General features: G+C 36.1%; 1 protein-coding gene across 10 annotated transcripts in view; it reads right to left on the reverse strand.

Annotated features, from left to right (window-relative positions):
- The window catches only part of AHI1 (Abelson helper integration site 1), a 279,355-nt gene that overhangs the window by 69,951 nt on the left and 191,955 nt on the right, over positions 1–17,449 (reverse strand). For all 10 annotated transcript variants that reach the window (XR_011974556.1, XR_011974555.1, XM_072643419.1 and 7 more), the window contains one exon: positions 12,234–12,302. Coding sequence is in view for 8 of the 10 variants with exons in the window: in XM_072643419.1 (XP_072499520.1) it covers positions 12,234–12,302 (69 nt within the window). In the remaining 2 variants the exon portion in view is untranslated. The remainder of the gene's footprint in view (positions 1–12,233; positions 12,303–17,449) is intronic.

Below are 17,449 nucleotides of genomic sequence, written 5' to 3' on the forward strand. Positions count from 1 at the left end.
TTGGTTCAAAAGGAAATTTACCAAGTTACTAAAAGACATAAAGTGTCTCTTTTAAATGAGTTGGTTTTTCTTTCTCTGCTTGGAATACAGAAAGTTTAACAACCTTATTCCCAAGTGACTCATTTTTTATATTGGTCTTGCCTTGAAAAATCAGGAAGACATTGGTCTAAATCCTATCTCTCACTTGCTAATTATGTGACCCATGGGCCAATCATTTAACCTCTCTTAGCCTCATTTTCCTCATCTGTAAATTAAGCATGGTAATACTTGTAGTACCTATCTCACAATGTTGAGGCAAAAAGTAAGTCACTTCTGCAGGGTCAAATATCCAGTAAGTGTCTGAGGCCAGACTTGAACTCAGGAAGATGAGTCTTCCTGACTCTGGTCCTGGCACTCTACCCACTGCATTACCTAGCTGCTCCAACATGTGCAGCTAGGGCTATTTTTGTTTCCTCTTTACTCATGCTTATATTTTAACTTCTCTCATTTTATTGCTATAGTCAGTATTTCTGATATTAGGTCAAATAATAGTGCAGGGGATATCCTTGCTTTTCCCCTGAATTCAGTGGTAAAGTTTCCAGAATTTCTTCACTGCAAATGACACTTACTCAGTTTAATATACATGATATGCTTTTCACACAGTAATGTGCGAGACATTGTGCTAGGCAAGGGAGATACAAAGACAGAAACCAAACAATATACGTCCTTAATAAAGGAGTTTACATTCTCACAAAGCAGAAAACATGTACACATATATATATACACACACACACACACACATACATATACACACATATGTATATATATACATACACACATATATATTGCTACAATATAACTGGAGAGAAGGGAGGACGGTACTAGCAGCTGGAGAGTCCAAAGAAGGCTTCATGAATAAGACATCTGAGCTTAGTTTTAAAGGAAACAATATTAAAGGCCCTTCCATACGCTCCTTTTAAAAATGATTTTTGTTGTGTATTTTTACACCACCAGTCAGTACACACACACAAAATCTGACATTCCATTGAACGTTCTACTCTCCCGAACCCCTTGCCTCTGCACAGCAGGGAGCAGAAGTGCTTTCTGTTTATATTTCTTCTCAGGGGCCAACCTTCGTCTTCATAATTTCACAACATTCTGCTTTGATGATTTTGCATTGTTCTTCTCTTTTACACTGTTGTAATCATTGTGTATATTGTCCTCATGGCTCTGCTTACTTTGTTTTGCCTTGGTTCATTTAAATGTTTCCTTGCTTCTTTGTATTCATCATATTCATCATTTCTTTTGGTATAGTAATATTCCATTTTATTTATGTACCATAATTTGTTTAGCCATTCCTCAATCAATGGATACCTACCTTGTTTCTAGCTCTTACATGCATTTACTTTTTTTTTTTAGTGTTTTAACATAAATGAGTTTTGTATTTTAATTGTGTAATCATTGTGATCACATTTTCTATAGTGATTATTACAAACATTTGCTTTTTCTGTTATACCGTCTATACCACCTTCTACCAATTTAGAAGAGAAATTTGCTTCCTACTTTATTGAGAAAATAGAGATTTTCTGTTTCAAGCTCCCTCTTCTTCCCCACAGTATACCTGGAATCTGATTGTCATGACTTTCTATTTTGCACTCTCTTGTTTTCCTCTCTGTTAGCCAAAATGCTAACTCCTCCACCTAGGCTCTCAATCTCATCCTTTAGCCTAACCTGTCTTCTCCTTTTTCCCCTAGAGAATGAGCATGGATTTAGAACTGAAAAGTACCTTAAAGTCTAACAACCTAATTTCCTAGTTGAGCAAATCCAATGGCCAGAACAGATAAATGATTTGTCCAAGGTCATACAAGTAGAAAGAAGAAAAATGAGGATTCTAAACCAGGTCTTCTGATGACAGAGCTATCATTCTTTCCACTGTACCATACTTTCTCTCTCTCTCTCTCTCTCTCTTTTAATTTATGAAATAACACAAGCATTTCCTTAGCATAGGAGAATAAAAAAGATGATTGCACACGAAACTGCAAATCTATTATGTACCTTTTGCTATTCCTTTTAAATATATACAGTTATCAGGTGTGTTCATCCTTTGTTGCTGAAGAAGACCAGGCCATCAGAGAAATGATGACATGACTTGCACCTGACTTTGTTTCGAGTGAGTGAGGGCTGTTCATGTCACCAGCCTCACTTCTTCCCCAGAGCCATCTGAATCCAGTGACCAGATGTTCATCAGGATGACTAGAGATGACCCAGGATGAGGCAATTGGGGTTAAGTGACTTGCCCAAGGTCTCACAGCTAGTGGGTGTTGTGTCTGAGGTGAGATTTCAACTCAGGTCCTCCTGACTCCTGTTCTGGTGCTCTGTCCACTGCACCACCTAGCTGCCCCAGGGAAAGTTATCAGGTAACTTTTTTCTTTTGTTTCTATACATCTATTTATCAGTTCTTTCTCTGGACACAGATAGCATCTCCATAGGTCATCTGTAATTAATTTGGGTATTTCTAATAGTCAAAATGTTGTATATTATTGTGATGGAATATTATAAGAAATGATGAACTTGTTGATTGAACAAAAACATGGATAGACTTGCATGAAATAATGAAGAGGGAAATGAGCAGAACCAAGAGAATGTTGTATATGGTAATAGCAATATTTTTTAAAAACAACTCTGAGTCACTAAGTCATCTTGACTATTATATATACCCAAATTACATACAAAGGACCTTTCTCTCATCTTAACTCCTTATCCTCTGGCTCCTTCTCCACCATATACAAACATGCTCTAGTCTCCTTTCTCCTTAAAAACCAAACCAAACAATAAACATCCCACTACCACCATCAAACCCTGTTATTACCTTAAGCTATTAACTGTTATCCTATATCTCTTTTCCCTTTCATAATCATACTCCTAGAAAGTTTGTCTACATTTTTTTACTTCCCTGTTATAACCTACTACTCATTTTCTCAATCCTCTGCTGTCTACTTCTGACCCCATATACAGTATAGTTGGACCAGTGCACAGCTCCATGACCAGTACATCAGTATGCTTATCTTTCCACAGCCCTAATAGTTACCATTTTTGTCTTTTGTCATCTTTGCCAACATGGCATGGAAAAGTCCAATGTTGTCTGGATTAACATGATGAATAATGTTCTACCCTTTAATTTGTAATTTAAGCTTGTCTTTCCTTTTTAGATGTATCCCTTGTAAATTATATACTGTGGGATTTATTTTCTTATCCAATCTGTTACTCTCTTTTATTTCACAGGATTGCCCCATCCATTCACATTTAAAGTTACTGGAGCTGGGTTTACATTTTTCTTATTAGTGTCTTAAGTGGTTTTTTTAATTAGAATTTTTTTGGGGGGAGGAACATTTCCCTTTTCTCTTTTAAAGCAGTACTTTGTCCCTGTTACTAGTTTTCCTTAATCTATTTTGATGAAATACTTCTCTTTCCCTGTTCCACTTCCACTTGTCAACCCCTTCCATAGTTTTGGCAGTTTGAAAGTTTTACTGAACTTACTGATTTCTTTCTTTTATATATTTATCCATTCTCCCCTTGCTTCCTTTCCCCTCCTGTTCACTTAAGTTATTCCCTTCCTCCTCTTTCCTTCAACTTAGTTTTTTCCCCTTTTAATGCCATTTTCCTAAGAATTTGTTTACCTTTTTCTTTTCATCATCAAATATCTTTAATTTCTCTCTAATTTGTACTTTTAGTCTTTGATTAATAATCTGTATAACATGTATTACTTCTTAAGATTTTTATGTTCCTCATAGAAATAAAGCTTTAAAAGTGCCAAATCTGAGTTCTTACTTTTAACCAATTTCTATGTTATTGCCTTTCTAGAATCTTCCATTTCATTTCTCATTTTAGGTCCTTCCATTGCCACCTTGCCTGTGTTCCTGTAGTTCCTCTTCTCTCTGAGAAACTATGAAAATGATCTGCCTTTTATTGCTCACTCATGGGCTTAATTTGGTTATATCACACATTTCTCTCTGTACTTCTCTTTACCTTTCCCATTTATTTACCCTCTAATTCCGTAATTTGGTCCTAGAAAACAATGATTTATCCATAAAAGGAGTTGTGGGATGCATAGCATATTTCAGGCCTCCTTGTGCAACATCATTTGTTCTATTTCTTTAAATTTTGTTTTTATGTTTGTTCCCTAGGGCACCCAGAAAATTGTTTAATGTTCTCATTCCTTCTACTCCTTTTAAAAATCAGATAGACAAGTTAGTCTTTCTATTTTTATTTATTTTTTAAAATAATCTCTAGAAGTGAGGTATTTTCCCCCTGACACTTGTATTTATTTACCCTTCTTATTTTTCTGTTTGGAGTTTTTTCAAGAGAAATATTCTGCTCATTTTTTAAAAAAATGGGTCAAATGCTTCACTTTTGTTAAATGTCCATTTTTTTCCCCACTGGTGATTATGTTCAAATTACAAGGTATGTTATTTGGGGTGGTATATTGAGTGCTTTTGTTTTTTAGAACATATAATTCCATTTCCTTCTGTGGTTCCAAGTGGGTTACAGCACAGTAGGTTACAGCATAGTTTTGCATTATCTGAATTTCCTTTATTCTACATTTGAGGGTCTTCTAGGTTCTTTTTATTGGTGCTTTGTGTTCTGTATTCAGAAGTTTTGGGAAGGTCTTGCATTATTTCCTAAATTATGGTGTCATATTTTTTCACTTGACATGTTCTTCTGGGAGACTTATGATCCCAGTGTTTCTAAGCATCCTTTCTTCAAGATCAATGGCTTTTGTTTGTGCTAAGATAAAGTATTCTTTTGGCATCATTACCTTTTGCTTCTCTTCTTTAGGTTGTCCTTCACTATATTTGTATTCTAATTCTGTTGTCTTTTACTTCTCTGGAGAGACCTGCCACTGAAGAGGTTCAGGGGCACCCCAAAATGTTGGAGTATAAGGTTGTCCCGAAAGAATTTGTTCAGGTCATCTCCAAATCAAATAAAGGCCTTTATTGAGGGTAACACAACACAGCACACCATACCAAGCAGGCTCCCTTGCCTTTTAAAAGAGACACAGCTTAAGGAAGACTCCTGTTTAAGAGTTACAACTTCCAGTTAAGGAAGATACCTCCCCCCCACAACAGGAGAGGCTAAGGATTCTTATAGAGTAAAACCAGCCACAGGCAGAGAGATGAGGCTACCAGAGACACATAGGCACAGGGGGTGGGGAGATGAAGTAATCAGAGTTTTGACATTAACTCTTCTACTGCTCACCAGGGACAGTCTATTAGCATCTCATGGTCTGCTAAAGTGGCTTTAAGTGGTACTTGAGATAAAGGACTTCTCATTCACCACTCTATTTGAATCTCATCATCACTACAGATTTACTTTTTTTATTTTAAAAGTTATTTCTATTGTGGAGGCCAATAAATTCTATTTCTATTTCTCCCCTTCTAACATTCTCTCATGATTTTTATTTTCTTTTGAGCCACCTTGGAACATGTAATTATGGTGCCATGTTCTTTTGGGGTTATATATGTGCCAATGCCTGTTTTTCCACTGTCTTACATTTGTTTATTAATTATTTAAAAAGAAAAAATAAAACACTTTCTTATTCATAGATATAATCGTGATTGAGTGTTTTTATTTTTAATATGGTTATTTATAGTTTTCTGAATATTGATACATTCCTACATCCTAAGTTTAATAAGTGTAGTTTGGTTATAGTAAACAATTTAGGGTTATATTCCTTTTTTTAAAAATATATAACATTTATTTTTCAGTTCTTAACATTCACTTCCATAAGAATTTGAATTCAAAATTTTCTCTCCATCTCTTCTCATCTCCCCACCCCAGGACAGTATGTACCCCATCCACCTTTTCCTCCAATCTGTCCTCCCTTCTATTTCCTACCCTTCTTCCATCCCCCTTCCCCTCAATTTTCCTACAGGGCAAAACAGATTTCTATACTTCATTGCCTGTATATCTTAATTTCCAGTTGCATACTAAAACAATTTTTAACATTCATTCTTAAAGCTTTGAGTTTCACATTCTCTCCCTCCCTCCCCACTCACCCTCATTGAGAAAACAAGCAATTCAACGTAGGTCATACATGTGTAACAATGCAAAATACTTCCATAATAGTTATGTTGTAAAAGACTAACCACATTTCCTTCTTTTCTATCCTGCCCTTCATTTATTCCATTCTCTCCCTTGACCTGTCCTCCCACAATAATATTAGCTTCTGATTATCCCTTTCCCTAATTTGCTGACCCTTCTATTATCTTCCCTTTCCTATCCCCTTCCCTTCCTGCAGGGTAAAATAGATTTCCATATCCAGTTGAGTATGTGTTATTCCCTCCTTAAGCCAAATCCCATGAGAATAAGGCTCAATTATTTCCTTCATCTCCTCCCTCTTCCCCAGCACTGTAAAAGCTCTTTCTTCCCTCTTTTATGTGAGAGGATTTGCTACATTCTACCTCTGCCTTTCTCTTACTCCTAGTACATTTCATTCAACAGTAAGTTTTATTTTATTTTTTTTAGGTATTCTCCCTTCATATTCAGCTTACCCTGTGCCCTCTGTCTATGTCTCTCTCTCTCTCTCTCCATATATATATATATATGTATATATACATATATACCCATACATATACATATACATACACATACTCATGTACATATACATACCTACACATATATAATATACACATACATACATATCCATATATATATTCCCTCTAACTACCCTAATACTGAAAAAGGTCCCATGACTTACAAATAACATCTTTCCATGTAGGAATGGAAACAGTTCAGCTTTAACGAGTTCATTAAGGCTTCTCTTTCCTGTTTACCTTTTCATGTTTCTCTTGGTTCTTATATTTGAAAGTTAAATTTTCTACTCAACTCTGGTCTTTTCAACAAGAATTTTTGGAAGTCCTCTATTTCATTGAAATTCCATTTTTTCCCACTAAAGTATTATACTCAGTTTTGCTGGGTAGGTGATTCTTGGTTTTAATCCTATCTCCTTTGACCTCTGGAATATCATATTCCAAGCCCTTCAATCCCTTAGTGTAGAAGCTGCTAAATCCTGTGTTATCCTGATTGAAATTCCACAATACTTGAACTGTTTCTTTCCGGCTGCTTATAATATTTTCTCCTTACTCTGAGAACTCTAGAATTTGGCTACAATGTTCCTAGGAGTTTTCCTTTTTGGATCTCTTTCAGGAGGTGATCACTGGATTCTTTCCATTTCTACTTTACCCTCTGGGTCTAGAATATCAGGGCAGTTTTCCTTGATAATTTCTTGGAAGATGATGTCTAAGTTCTTTCCTTGATCATGGTTTTCAGGTAGACCAATAATTTTTAAATTATCTCTCCTGGAACTATTTTCCAGGTCTGTTGTTTTTCCAATGAGATATTTCATATTGTCCTCTATTTTTTCATTCTTTTGGTTTCGTTTCACAATTTCTTGGTTTCTCATAAAGTCATTAGCTTCCATCTGCTCCATTCTAATTTTTAAAGAACTGTTTTCTTCAGTGAGCTTTTGAACCTCCTTTACCTTTTGGCCTATTCTACTTTTTAAAGCATTCTTCTCCTCATGCTTTTTGGACCTCTTTTGCCATTTGGGTTATTCTATTTTTAAAGATGTTACTTTCTTCAGTATTTTTCTGGGTCTCATTTAAGCAAGCTCTTGATTCCCTTTTCATGATTTTCTTGCATCACTCTCATTTCTCTTTCCAATTTTTCCTCCAACTCTCTTATTTGATTTTCAAAATTCTTTTTGAGCTCTTCTATGGCCTGAGGTCACTGCATATTTTTTTTGGAGGTAGAAGCCTTGACTTTGATGTCTTCCTCTGATAGTATGCTTTGTTCTTCCTCATTCAAAAGGATGGACGAAAATACCTTTTCACCAAGAAAGTAACCTTCTACAGTCTTATTTTTTCCCTGTTTTTTGGGCATTTTCCCAGTCAGATACTTGACTTTTGAGTCCTTTGCCAAGTGGAGGGTATATTCTATTGACCTGTAAGTTCTCAGTTCCTCCAAGGTGGCACAATCAAGGGAGAGGAGTTTACTCCTTTCCTGGCCTGTGTTCTAGTCTATAGGCAACCACAAACACTCTTTTCTGCCCAGAATCTGCAAGTAGGATTCCCTCTCCACAGCCATCACCAGCTCCACCATGCCAGCACCAGTGCTCCTCTTCAGCCCGGGACTGCCACTCAGGGCTGAGATCCATGTCAGCTACTCGATTCCCCCAGGGTCTTTAGGCTGAGGGCTCCAAAAGTGGACGCTGCTGCCACCCTGGTGCCAGGGTGGAGCTGGACTATGCTCCCCTCTCACCCATGTGAAAGAGTTTTGGTGTTTGTGGGTTGAGAAATCTGGGAACTGCAGTTGCTACCTGTGATTCCACACCCTGAGGCCTGCTCTAATCCTGTCCATGCTGTGCTGTGTGGCCAAAGCTGGGCTGTGCTCCGCTCTGAGTTCAGTATAATAGACCTTTCCTGTAGGTCTTCCAGGCTGTCTTGGGCTGGAAATCTCTTTCACTCTGTTGTTTTGTGGGTTCTGCTGCTCTAGAATTTGTTTGGAGTCATTTTTACAGGTATTTTATGGGCTATGGGAGAGCTAGAGCAGGTCCGTTCCTCTACTCCACCATCTTGGTTCTGTTCCCTTGTCTTATATTTATCTAGAAAAGTTTGCATTTTTTTGAGGTTTTAGTACTCATCCTTCCTTTTAACTTTAGTACATCTCTATGAGCTTATCTGGTTTAGGTATAGATTTATAACTGAATTCTCTTCCTTTTGAAATCTTTGATGGTTCCCAGACATTTTCCCTTATATTTACTCATCATTTCCTTTTTTAGTCCTCCCCTTTTTGATAGTGAATGTCCCCATTGTGCCAGACTGTAAAGCTGAGTCATCTTTCTCCCTTACTGGGGAATTTACCTATCATTGCCTTAAGTAGGTTCTGAGGCAATACGACAGGGGCAGCCAGATTTCAGTGACCTTTCCTTCATACTTGCTCCATGGACATTCACTTAGCTCCCTATTCCAGTTCTATCTGTCCTTTAGGTCAGGCCTGTACAACATATGGCCTGCGGGACACTTGCAGCCTATCAAATGATTTTGGACAGCCCTCAAAAAATGTAAATGTAAATGTAAAGGATGTAAAACAAAGAAAAGCTGTAACAAGTGCTTTGTCCATCCCCTATTTAACCCACTTCTACTAGTCACTATTGTAACCTTCATGTAACTTGGTGGATGGGTTGCCACTGCATATTCTCTCCTGTTTGTCATGTGCTCCACAGCAACCAACCATGATCAATCTGTCTCTAGTCTGAAAGGAGTGAGACTCATATCTTTTTGCTGTGATTTTGGTCATTACTGGCATTGAACAGTGACAAAATTAGTGCAGCTACATGCTAACACAGATGACTCCTGCAGTACTCCAAGTTACATGAGTATCTGGCACTCTCTCCAAGGTCTGATACTCAGTTCAGTATTCCTTTCCTGTGAGCAGCTGCTGTGGAGAATTTTTGGTTCTAACATTAAAGTTTTTGGGGTAACTGTAAAAAGAGTGATAAAAAGGATTGGAAAATAAAATCAGAACACAGAGTGTTTATTCTGGAGTGGACAAACAGATACTTGGTTATTTACATGAGAAACAAAATATTGTGCCTTGTTTGCTGAGAAGTAATAGCTTTCTAAAGGAATATAATCTTCGTTGCCATTTTGAATCAAACCATACAAAGCAAATTGGACACCAATGAAAAATAAATTAAAGAGTCCAAATTGTTGAAAAATCTCAGTGGGGAACACCGATTTTTCAAGAAAGGAAACTCGGAAAATGAGGCAGGCACTAAGGTTAGATTTCAGATTTCTAAAAAATCAGTTTCAAACATGATTCCTGAGTATAGTAATTACTTGCTGACAAGAAGTGAAATGCATCCCATTAACTAAATGTAAACAGTAAGAAAACCTGAAAAATGTATTAAAACTTGTACCACTTAGCATACATTAATGTGATTTCATGACAAATAAAAATCTTAAATAAGTATAATTAATTGATATTATTGAAATTTCCCTTTTTATTCACTGCTGGACCCTCAGCAATCTCATGCTCTGTAAGGGGGATTTTTCAGGTCTCTGTCCTAGGACCTATTCTCTTTTGAATTCTCATAAGCTCCTACAGGTTCACCTGTCATCCCAAAGCAGATAATTCTGAACTTTAGTTCTGAAAGTGTTCCTGAACTGTCATCCCACATCACCAAACTGCCCATTAGAGAGCTCTGCTATCTACTATTGTTCTATTATCTCAAACTCAACATGTCTAGGGCAGAATCAACTACTATCACCCTGTAAAACTCTCCCTCATCTTTATATTTCATATTTATATTCAATAAAACTCCTTTATTTCTGTTAAAAGGACCACCATTCTTCTCATTAACCATATATACAACTTTAAGGTCATCCTGGATTCTAAACTTCTCCTCATCTCATATTTTCAGCCAGTTCTCAAATATTCCACTTCTTCATTTCTTAAACTGAACACTGCAAAAATATTTCAATTTGTCTCCATGTGGTTATTCACTCATCTTTCTAAGTGATACTTCACAAAATTCCAAATAATCTCTTTGAAACACATATTTGATTACTGACGGTGGGAAGAATGCTAAAGTCTGCATATTGGAATATTTAAATCCTTGATCTACAACTCACTACCTGTGTGGCTTCAGTAAAGTCATATCATCTGAGCTTTGGTTTCATCATTTGTAAAAAGAGTGTACTGGATTACTTTGAAGATCTTTTTAGCTCTAAATATATGATTTATGATTGCAAATCACCCCACTGCTCAAGCCTCTACAGTGGCTCCCTATTTCTACTAAGACAAAATACAAACTACACTATTTGGTATGTACATTTTTTCATAATCTGGCTCAAACCTACCTTTTCAGACTTATCTTACATTTCTCTCTTACATATACTCTATATTTCAGTCAAATTGCCTTCCTCTTGTTCCTTAAATATGATGTTCAATTTCTTCCTTTTGTGCCTTTTCATTGGCTATTTTTCTACCTCAAAAATGAGTTACTCTTCCTTATCTTTACTTTTGGAATGATCTATTCCCTTTAATGCTCAGCTGAGATGCTACTTCATCCTAGAAAATTTCCCTTTGTGGTTGGTATTCTTCCCCACTTCATATTATCTTGTGTTTACTCCTTTGTTAATGTATTATATCTTCCAATAAGATAAGTAAGTAAGTAAGCTCCTTGAGACCAGGAACTACTTTTTATCTTTGTATTCCCAGGGTCTACCACATTTTCTTATATAATAGTAGGTGTTTAATTGAATTGAGTTAAATCATCATTTAGTAAATATTTAATACCATTTCTGCACTTGATAATGAACTATTTCTGTCCATCTAATCATATGAATATTTACCTTTTAGGATATTTACCCTTTTTTCTTTCTTATCTGCTTTTTTACCACTTTTAAAAGAAAGTGCCATCAAGATCACACAAATTATTTCCTTATCTAATTATCATCATGCCTACTTCTATGTTTTTTTTTTCCCCTGGATCTGTGATCTCATTACTGTTAAGTGTGAAAACCCTACCTTGCCTATATTGATCTGAAATTCCTCTCTCACTTATAGTCTTAGAGAGCTACCTGGGGCAAGACTTACACTGAGGCATTCCTGACTACAAGGTCTCACTTCTATTCACTATACTAGGCGGCATCTCTCTTTTCCATGAATACCTATAGTAAAATTTGCAAATCAGTTATATTTCTGACCAGATCAACCATTTGATCAGTGCAGGGAGCTCTTTCCAAGAGAGACTGGCATCTTCTCTGCATCTTTGAGTCCTTTTAGAATAATGGCTCCCCACTTTATTGATCCCCAAACTCCAAGCCTTCTTACATTCCCAACTCAATAAATTCCAGAGCTCACCATGCAGATGCACATAAGAAATAAATCAGATTAATTTTCATAAAGAAAAGTTACCTCCTTGACAAGCTCCTCATGGCTCCTGGGGATAGGCATACCAGAGAGCTACCTGGGGCACTGAGGGGTTAAGTGACCTATCCAGAGTCACAAAATCTAGAACGCATCAGAGGCAGGACCTGAAGTCAGGCCTTTCAACTTCCAAGACCAACTCTCTCTTCCTATGCCACAATGTCTCATAACTTCCCTTAAAAAAACAAAACCCAAATCCCCCAAAACAAGGCCAAATGACAGTAGATAACCTGGAAAGTGAATATTTGTGCAATACTTACAGTCTCTGGACCTGGCAATGAACTATCTGTTCCTCTCCTTTTAGGTAAGGATACTGGAGAATCATCATTCTAGAAGTAAGAAAAAAAAATTTCATTAATAGGACACTTAGCAAAATATATAAGTCCAAACAACAGGTTGGTTTTTTTTTTTTTTGTGACACAAAACTAATAAAAATGATAACATATAGCAGAAAGAGCATTTAACTAGAAATCAAGGATCTATGACAGTGGCTATGTGACATTAGGCAAATTAACCTTTTAGGTCTCAGTTCCTCATCCTTAAAAGGAGGTGTTTTAACTAAAGAGATTAACTACTTGTCCTCTCTGGCACCAAATTTTTAAGAATGCTTCTAGATCTAAAAGTCTGTGTACAATGATTAGCAAAGCAAATTCTACATAGTAAGCATTGGATAAGGGAGAATCTACCTCATTAGTGATTTTGGTGTGATTAGATAATACTTCTATTTTATTAGTATTACCACTGACATTACAAAGGAAAGTCTTCTCATAAAGATAAAAGACTTGATAAGATAATAAGGATTTTCTCTAAACTTACAATCTATAATTCATGTGTTCTTTTGTGCCAAACAGTCACCTTGAAAATGCTGTAGGGGATATCTGTGGATTTATTCTGAACTTGATTTGAACTCTGGACTTTGACTGTAAGGGTGCTTTTATATTTAAAGGCTCATTTTTCCATCTTATGATTAGCACTGATGAAATCCTTTTACTCCTGGGCCTCTCCTTCACCTTTTCTGCTGCAGGGAATCATAATTATTTTAATGAAACTAGGCCTCAATAAAGCCAGTAGGCTAAATATACATTCTTCACAGATATTTCTAAAGTGTTTGGAACAAATCAAAGTGCTAAGCTACAAATTTATGAGACAATTTGGCAGGGTTCTATAGAATGGGTTAAAACAGATTTAGAAGAGGGAAAATTAAGAGCATGTACTTTTATTCAGAAACATCTTCCTTTTTAAAAGAAAAGAATTCTGAGACATCAGGTAAACCAAAACTTCTGTGTTTTCATGGCCTAGTGTATGGAACTGTTTTTACAGTAATTCTTTGTGAATAAAATATAATCCAAAATCATAATTTGTGAAGATAGTATATTCTAAGTTTAAGAAAAAGAATCTGCTCTTTACCCTTCATATTAACTTCATTTGACTGGTCTTGGCTCATCTCCAGTGACACAAGAAACTCTCACTATAATCAGACTTGAGGAATCAAGTGTCTTTATTTGTCCAACCTGTTGCTGCTCATACTGCAAGTAGAAGTTACAGATGGCGCTTTCAAGAAGATTTTCCTAAATGTTCTTTAGACCCAGTTGACAGTTTGTTTTTTAATAGAGCAAAATGAGTCAAGTTAAAACCTGAATAAGCTCATTGTTTCTGATCTGGTCTCTCTGTATTTTTTAATTCTAGAAGAATCAGAGAAAATGAACTCCCAAGTAACAAGTAAAGCTGCACCAGAGAGGTTTTTGTAAGAATGGACCTATTCTTAAAACAGCAATTCACTCACTTGAAGTACTTCAAGAATTCTTGGTAGATTTGATTTCAACCAAGTTAATTATTATGATTTAAATGAACACAAGTTAGAAAATTTGATTACATCATTTTTTTCAATGAAAATAAATTCTTACTTTCTAAGTCCTCCTCCTCCTCCTCTACACACACACACACACAGACAAACACACAGACACACACGTTATACAATATATATTAATAAATCATCATAATCAGAGAAGGGTAAATGATGTTCCCATCTTCAAAAAAGAAAACAAAACAAAAACAAAAAGAAGAAAACAGAATCTGCAAACTATATTCCACTGAGCTTAACTAATTCCTGAGATGATTTTAGGATAGATCATTAAAGAGATAGTTGGTAAATATCTAAAAAGGAAAGGAGTGGTTACAAAGATCATCATGATAGATTCAAGAAACAGATCATGCCAGAATAGCTTTTCATTTCCTTTTTTTGATAAGATTATTAAACTAGTAGATTGAAGGGAATGCTGTGGATGCAGCTGCCCAGATTTTAGCAAAGCTTTTGATAAAGTATTTCATGTTATTCTTGTGGAGAAGATGGAGAGATATGGACTAGTAATACAATTAGATGGATTCAGACTACTTGGAAGGCTAGATTGAAAATAGTTGTTAATGGTTCAATGTCATTATGGCCAAGACATTTCCAGTGGAATGCCCCAGGATTCTATACCTGGCCCTATGCTCAACCAGTCAGCAGTGTGTTGTGGCATCCAAAAATATTAAAGTGATCTTGTGGGGAGGGGAGGAAATAATAGGGGGATTCTGAGTATTCCAGGAATATGGAGGTGATGGTCCCATTGTACTTTGCCCTTGTAAGATCTTGCCTAGAGTACTAGGGGTTGAGGTCTGAGTGTCACAGTTTAAAAAGAACATTGATAAGTTGGTACGTCTAGAGTAGGGGAATTGTGATGGTGAAGGACCTTGAGTCCATTATATATAAAGTTCAGTTGAAAGAACTGGACATATTTAAATTGGAAAAGAGAAAAAGAGAGTACTCAGGATTTATGTGATAGGTGTCTTCAAATATCTGATTGACTTTCAGTGTGGAGAAGAAATGAAGACTTGTTCTGTTTGGTCCTAAAGGAGCAATGGGTGGAAACTGAAAAGAGGCTAATTTGGGCTTGGTGTCCCCCCGCAAAAAAATCTTTGGCTCTGTTCTGTTGTTTTTCTTAAACCATTCTTCCCATGTTCACCATTTCTCACTGTTGTACTGAAGTCACCATGGGGAACAAGCAGGCTTTTGAAAATTCAAATTTTATTTTTTCTGATTATTAAGCATTTATTTTTTTCTTCCTCTTAGCCCAGCTTGCCTGTGAGCCACTCCCTCTCCCAACAAAAAAGAACAAAAAAACCTTGTAACAAATTATATAGTCAAACAAAACATACAAGTCAAAACAAAAATATTGGCCATTTAATTTCCAAAAAATCCCATTCTGCATATTTAGTCCATCATCTCTCTGTCAGGAGATAAGCAAAATTCTTTATCATTGGTCTCATAGAATAAAGTTTGATTATTGAGTTGATCAGAGTTCTTAAGTCTTACAAAATTGCTGTGTTTTTCTTCAATTTTGTCACATAAATTTTTCTGTAGGTTTTGTTCACTTTATTCATTTCTCATATTTCTTTGAAACTCTCTTTTATTGTTGAGTGAGAAGGCTTTTGAAAATGATATTCAACAATGGACAATGTCTTTCTCATCTCCTTTACATCTCACGATTCACTGAAAGGTATAGAGAATCAGTAATAACTGATTATACTGATTATGAAAAACACACAAATTTACTCAATAGACAGAATGGTGCACTGCAGGCTCTTTTAAAATAAGGTGTCTCCTATTCACACATCAAAATCATTCAATATTCCTGGTGATATAATAAGAGAAGAAACTCTCTTTAATAAACCCCTAATAACAAACAACAAGTGAAGCCTAAAATAATGACGTAGAGGCTTGCCAAAAGTATTTGCCACTGTCATGGAGGAGATCCAACAGAGTTCAGGTTAACAAGAACAACTTCCTGTTGTGGATGGTGAGGTCCTCCAGTTGCTCCTTTTGGTTTTGATTGTGACAAGTCAAAGACAATACAGAATCTTCTTGAAGAGATCTGTAATCACTCAAAGGAGTTTCACCTGTTCATCCACTCGGGAAAGACCAAATATCTGAAGAATGTCTTTTGCCTAGATTTCAACATGCTTTTACATGGATGTATTCTATAGCTTGTTCAATAGTTTGTATATTTGGATCAGGCAATATAGAAGGACACTGAGCTGAGTCCAGAGTTGAAAACAAAGAGGAGAGCAAGTTGGATTGCTTTTGGGAAATTTCAAAGCACTTTCACTGACTCCAAGTTTTTCCATTTTTCAATACAAACATTTTTACTGGTATTGCCATATGGCAGGAAGATCTGAAATATCATTGCCTAGAAAGAGCTAAAGATGAGTGCCACTCAGACAGCAATGGAAAGATGAATGGCAGGTGATAGTAGTTTAAAACATATAAGCAAGGAGGAATCTTGAGTAACAGGAACAAAACATATTATGGAAGAACTATATGAAAGAAAAAGATGAGATATTTACATGGTGAGAGTGAGGGATAACAGGTGGACAGGTAGAGCTCCTTGGATATTTTAGTGATGTCAGAATTAAGGGAGGGGAGATCTCTAGCACATTGGGTGACTGTCTTATGGTGACTTTTTAGAAGATATGGACAGGATAAGTAGGCATAGATGGTTTGAGATCTGCATCACTGGAGTGAACTACTAAATTGATGAGATGAAAGATCCATTTGAGTCTTTGTGAGCTGGGAAAAACATCCTAACAATTAGAGATGTTCAAAAGTGGAATGGTTCAAATATGATGGGGTCTCCCAACATGGAGGGTTTTCTTCAAGTAGAGGGTAAATGACCATTGTTTTGTATTAGAGTTTCCTTTTGTGTACAGTTTGGCCTAGATGACATCTGAGGTTCCTTTTGACTCTCAAATTCTATGATTTTCTTATCTTTTTCACAATTAGATGATAGTTTCACCCATTTCATATTAAGACAGTGATTTATTAAGGCTATATTCACAAGCCATACATTTCAAGATTTTCTGAATATTCTGATCACTTATTGATACTGTCTACCTTTCTTGAATTTATCTCTAGATGCTTCCTTTTTACTGGATCAAGACTTTGCATCTTCTACTGAATTAATATATATATATTTACATATATACACACACAAATATATCCTCTATCTATCTATCTATCTATCTATCTATCTATCTATCTATCTAATCATCTATCTATCTCAGATTCTCTCTCTGTCTCTGTCTCTCTTTCTCTCTCACTTTCTCTTTCCGTCTTTCCTCTCCCCCAACAGGCAGATAGGAACTGGATATAGATGAAGGTACCTAGTAGGAATGCTTCAAAGCCATCTATTTCATTGAATATCCATGTTTTTCCCTGAAGGATTATACTCAGTTTTGCTAGGTAGGTGATTCTTGGCTCCTCTCTCTTCCAGAATATCATATTCCAAGCACTCTAATCTTTTAATGTAGAAACCACTAAATTGTGTGTTATCTTGACTGTGGCTCCATGATATTTGAATTGTGTCTTTCTGGCTACTTATGATATTTTCTACTGGAATCTGGCATAATATTCCTGGAAGTTTTCAACTTGGGATCACTT

Source organism: Notamacropus eugenii, chromosome 2, assembly GCF_028372415.1.
Source record: "Notamacropus eugenii isolate mMacEug1 chromosome 2, mMacEug1.pri_v2, whole genome shotgun sequence".
Classification (NCBI taxonomy): Eukaryota; Metazoa; Chordata; class Mammalia; order Diprotodontia; family Macropodidae; genus Notamacropus; species Notamacropus eugenii.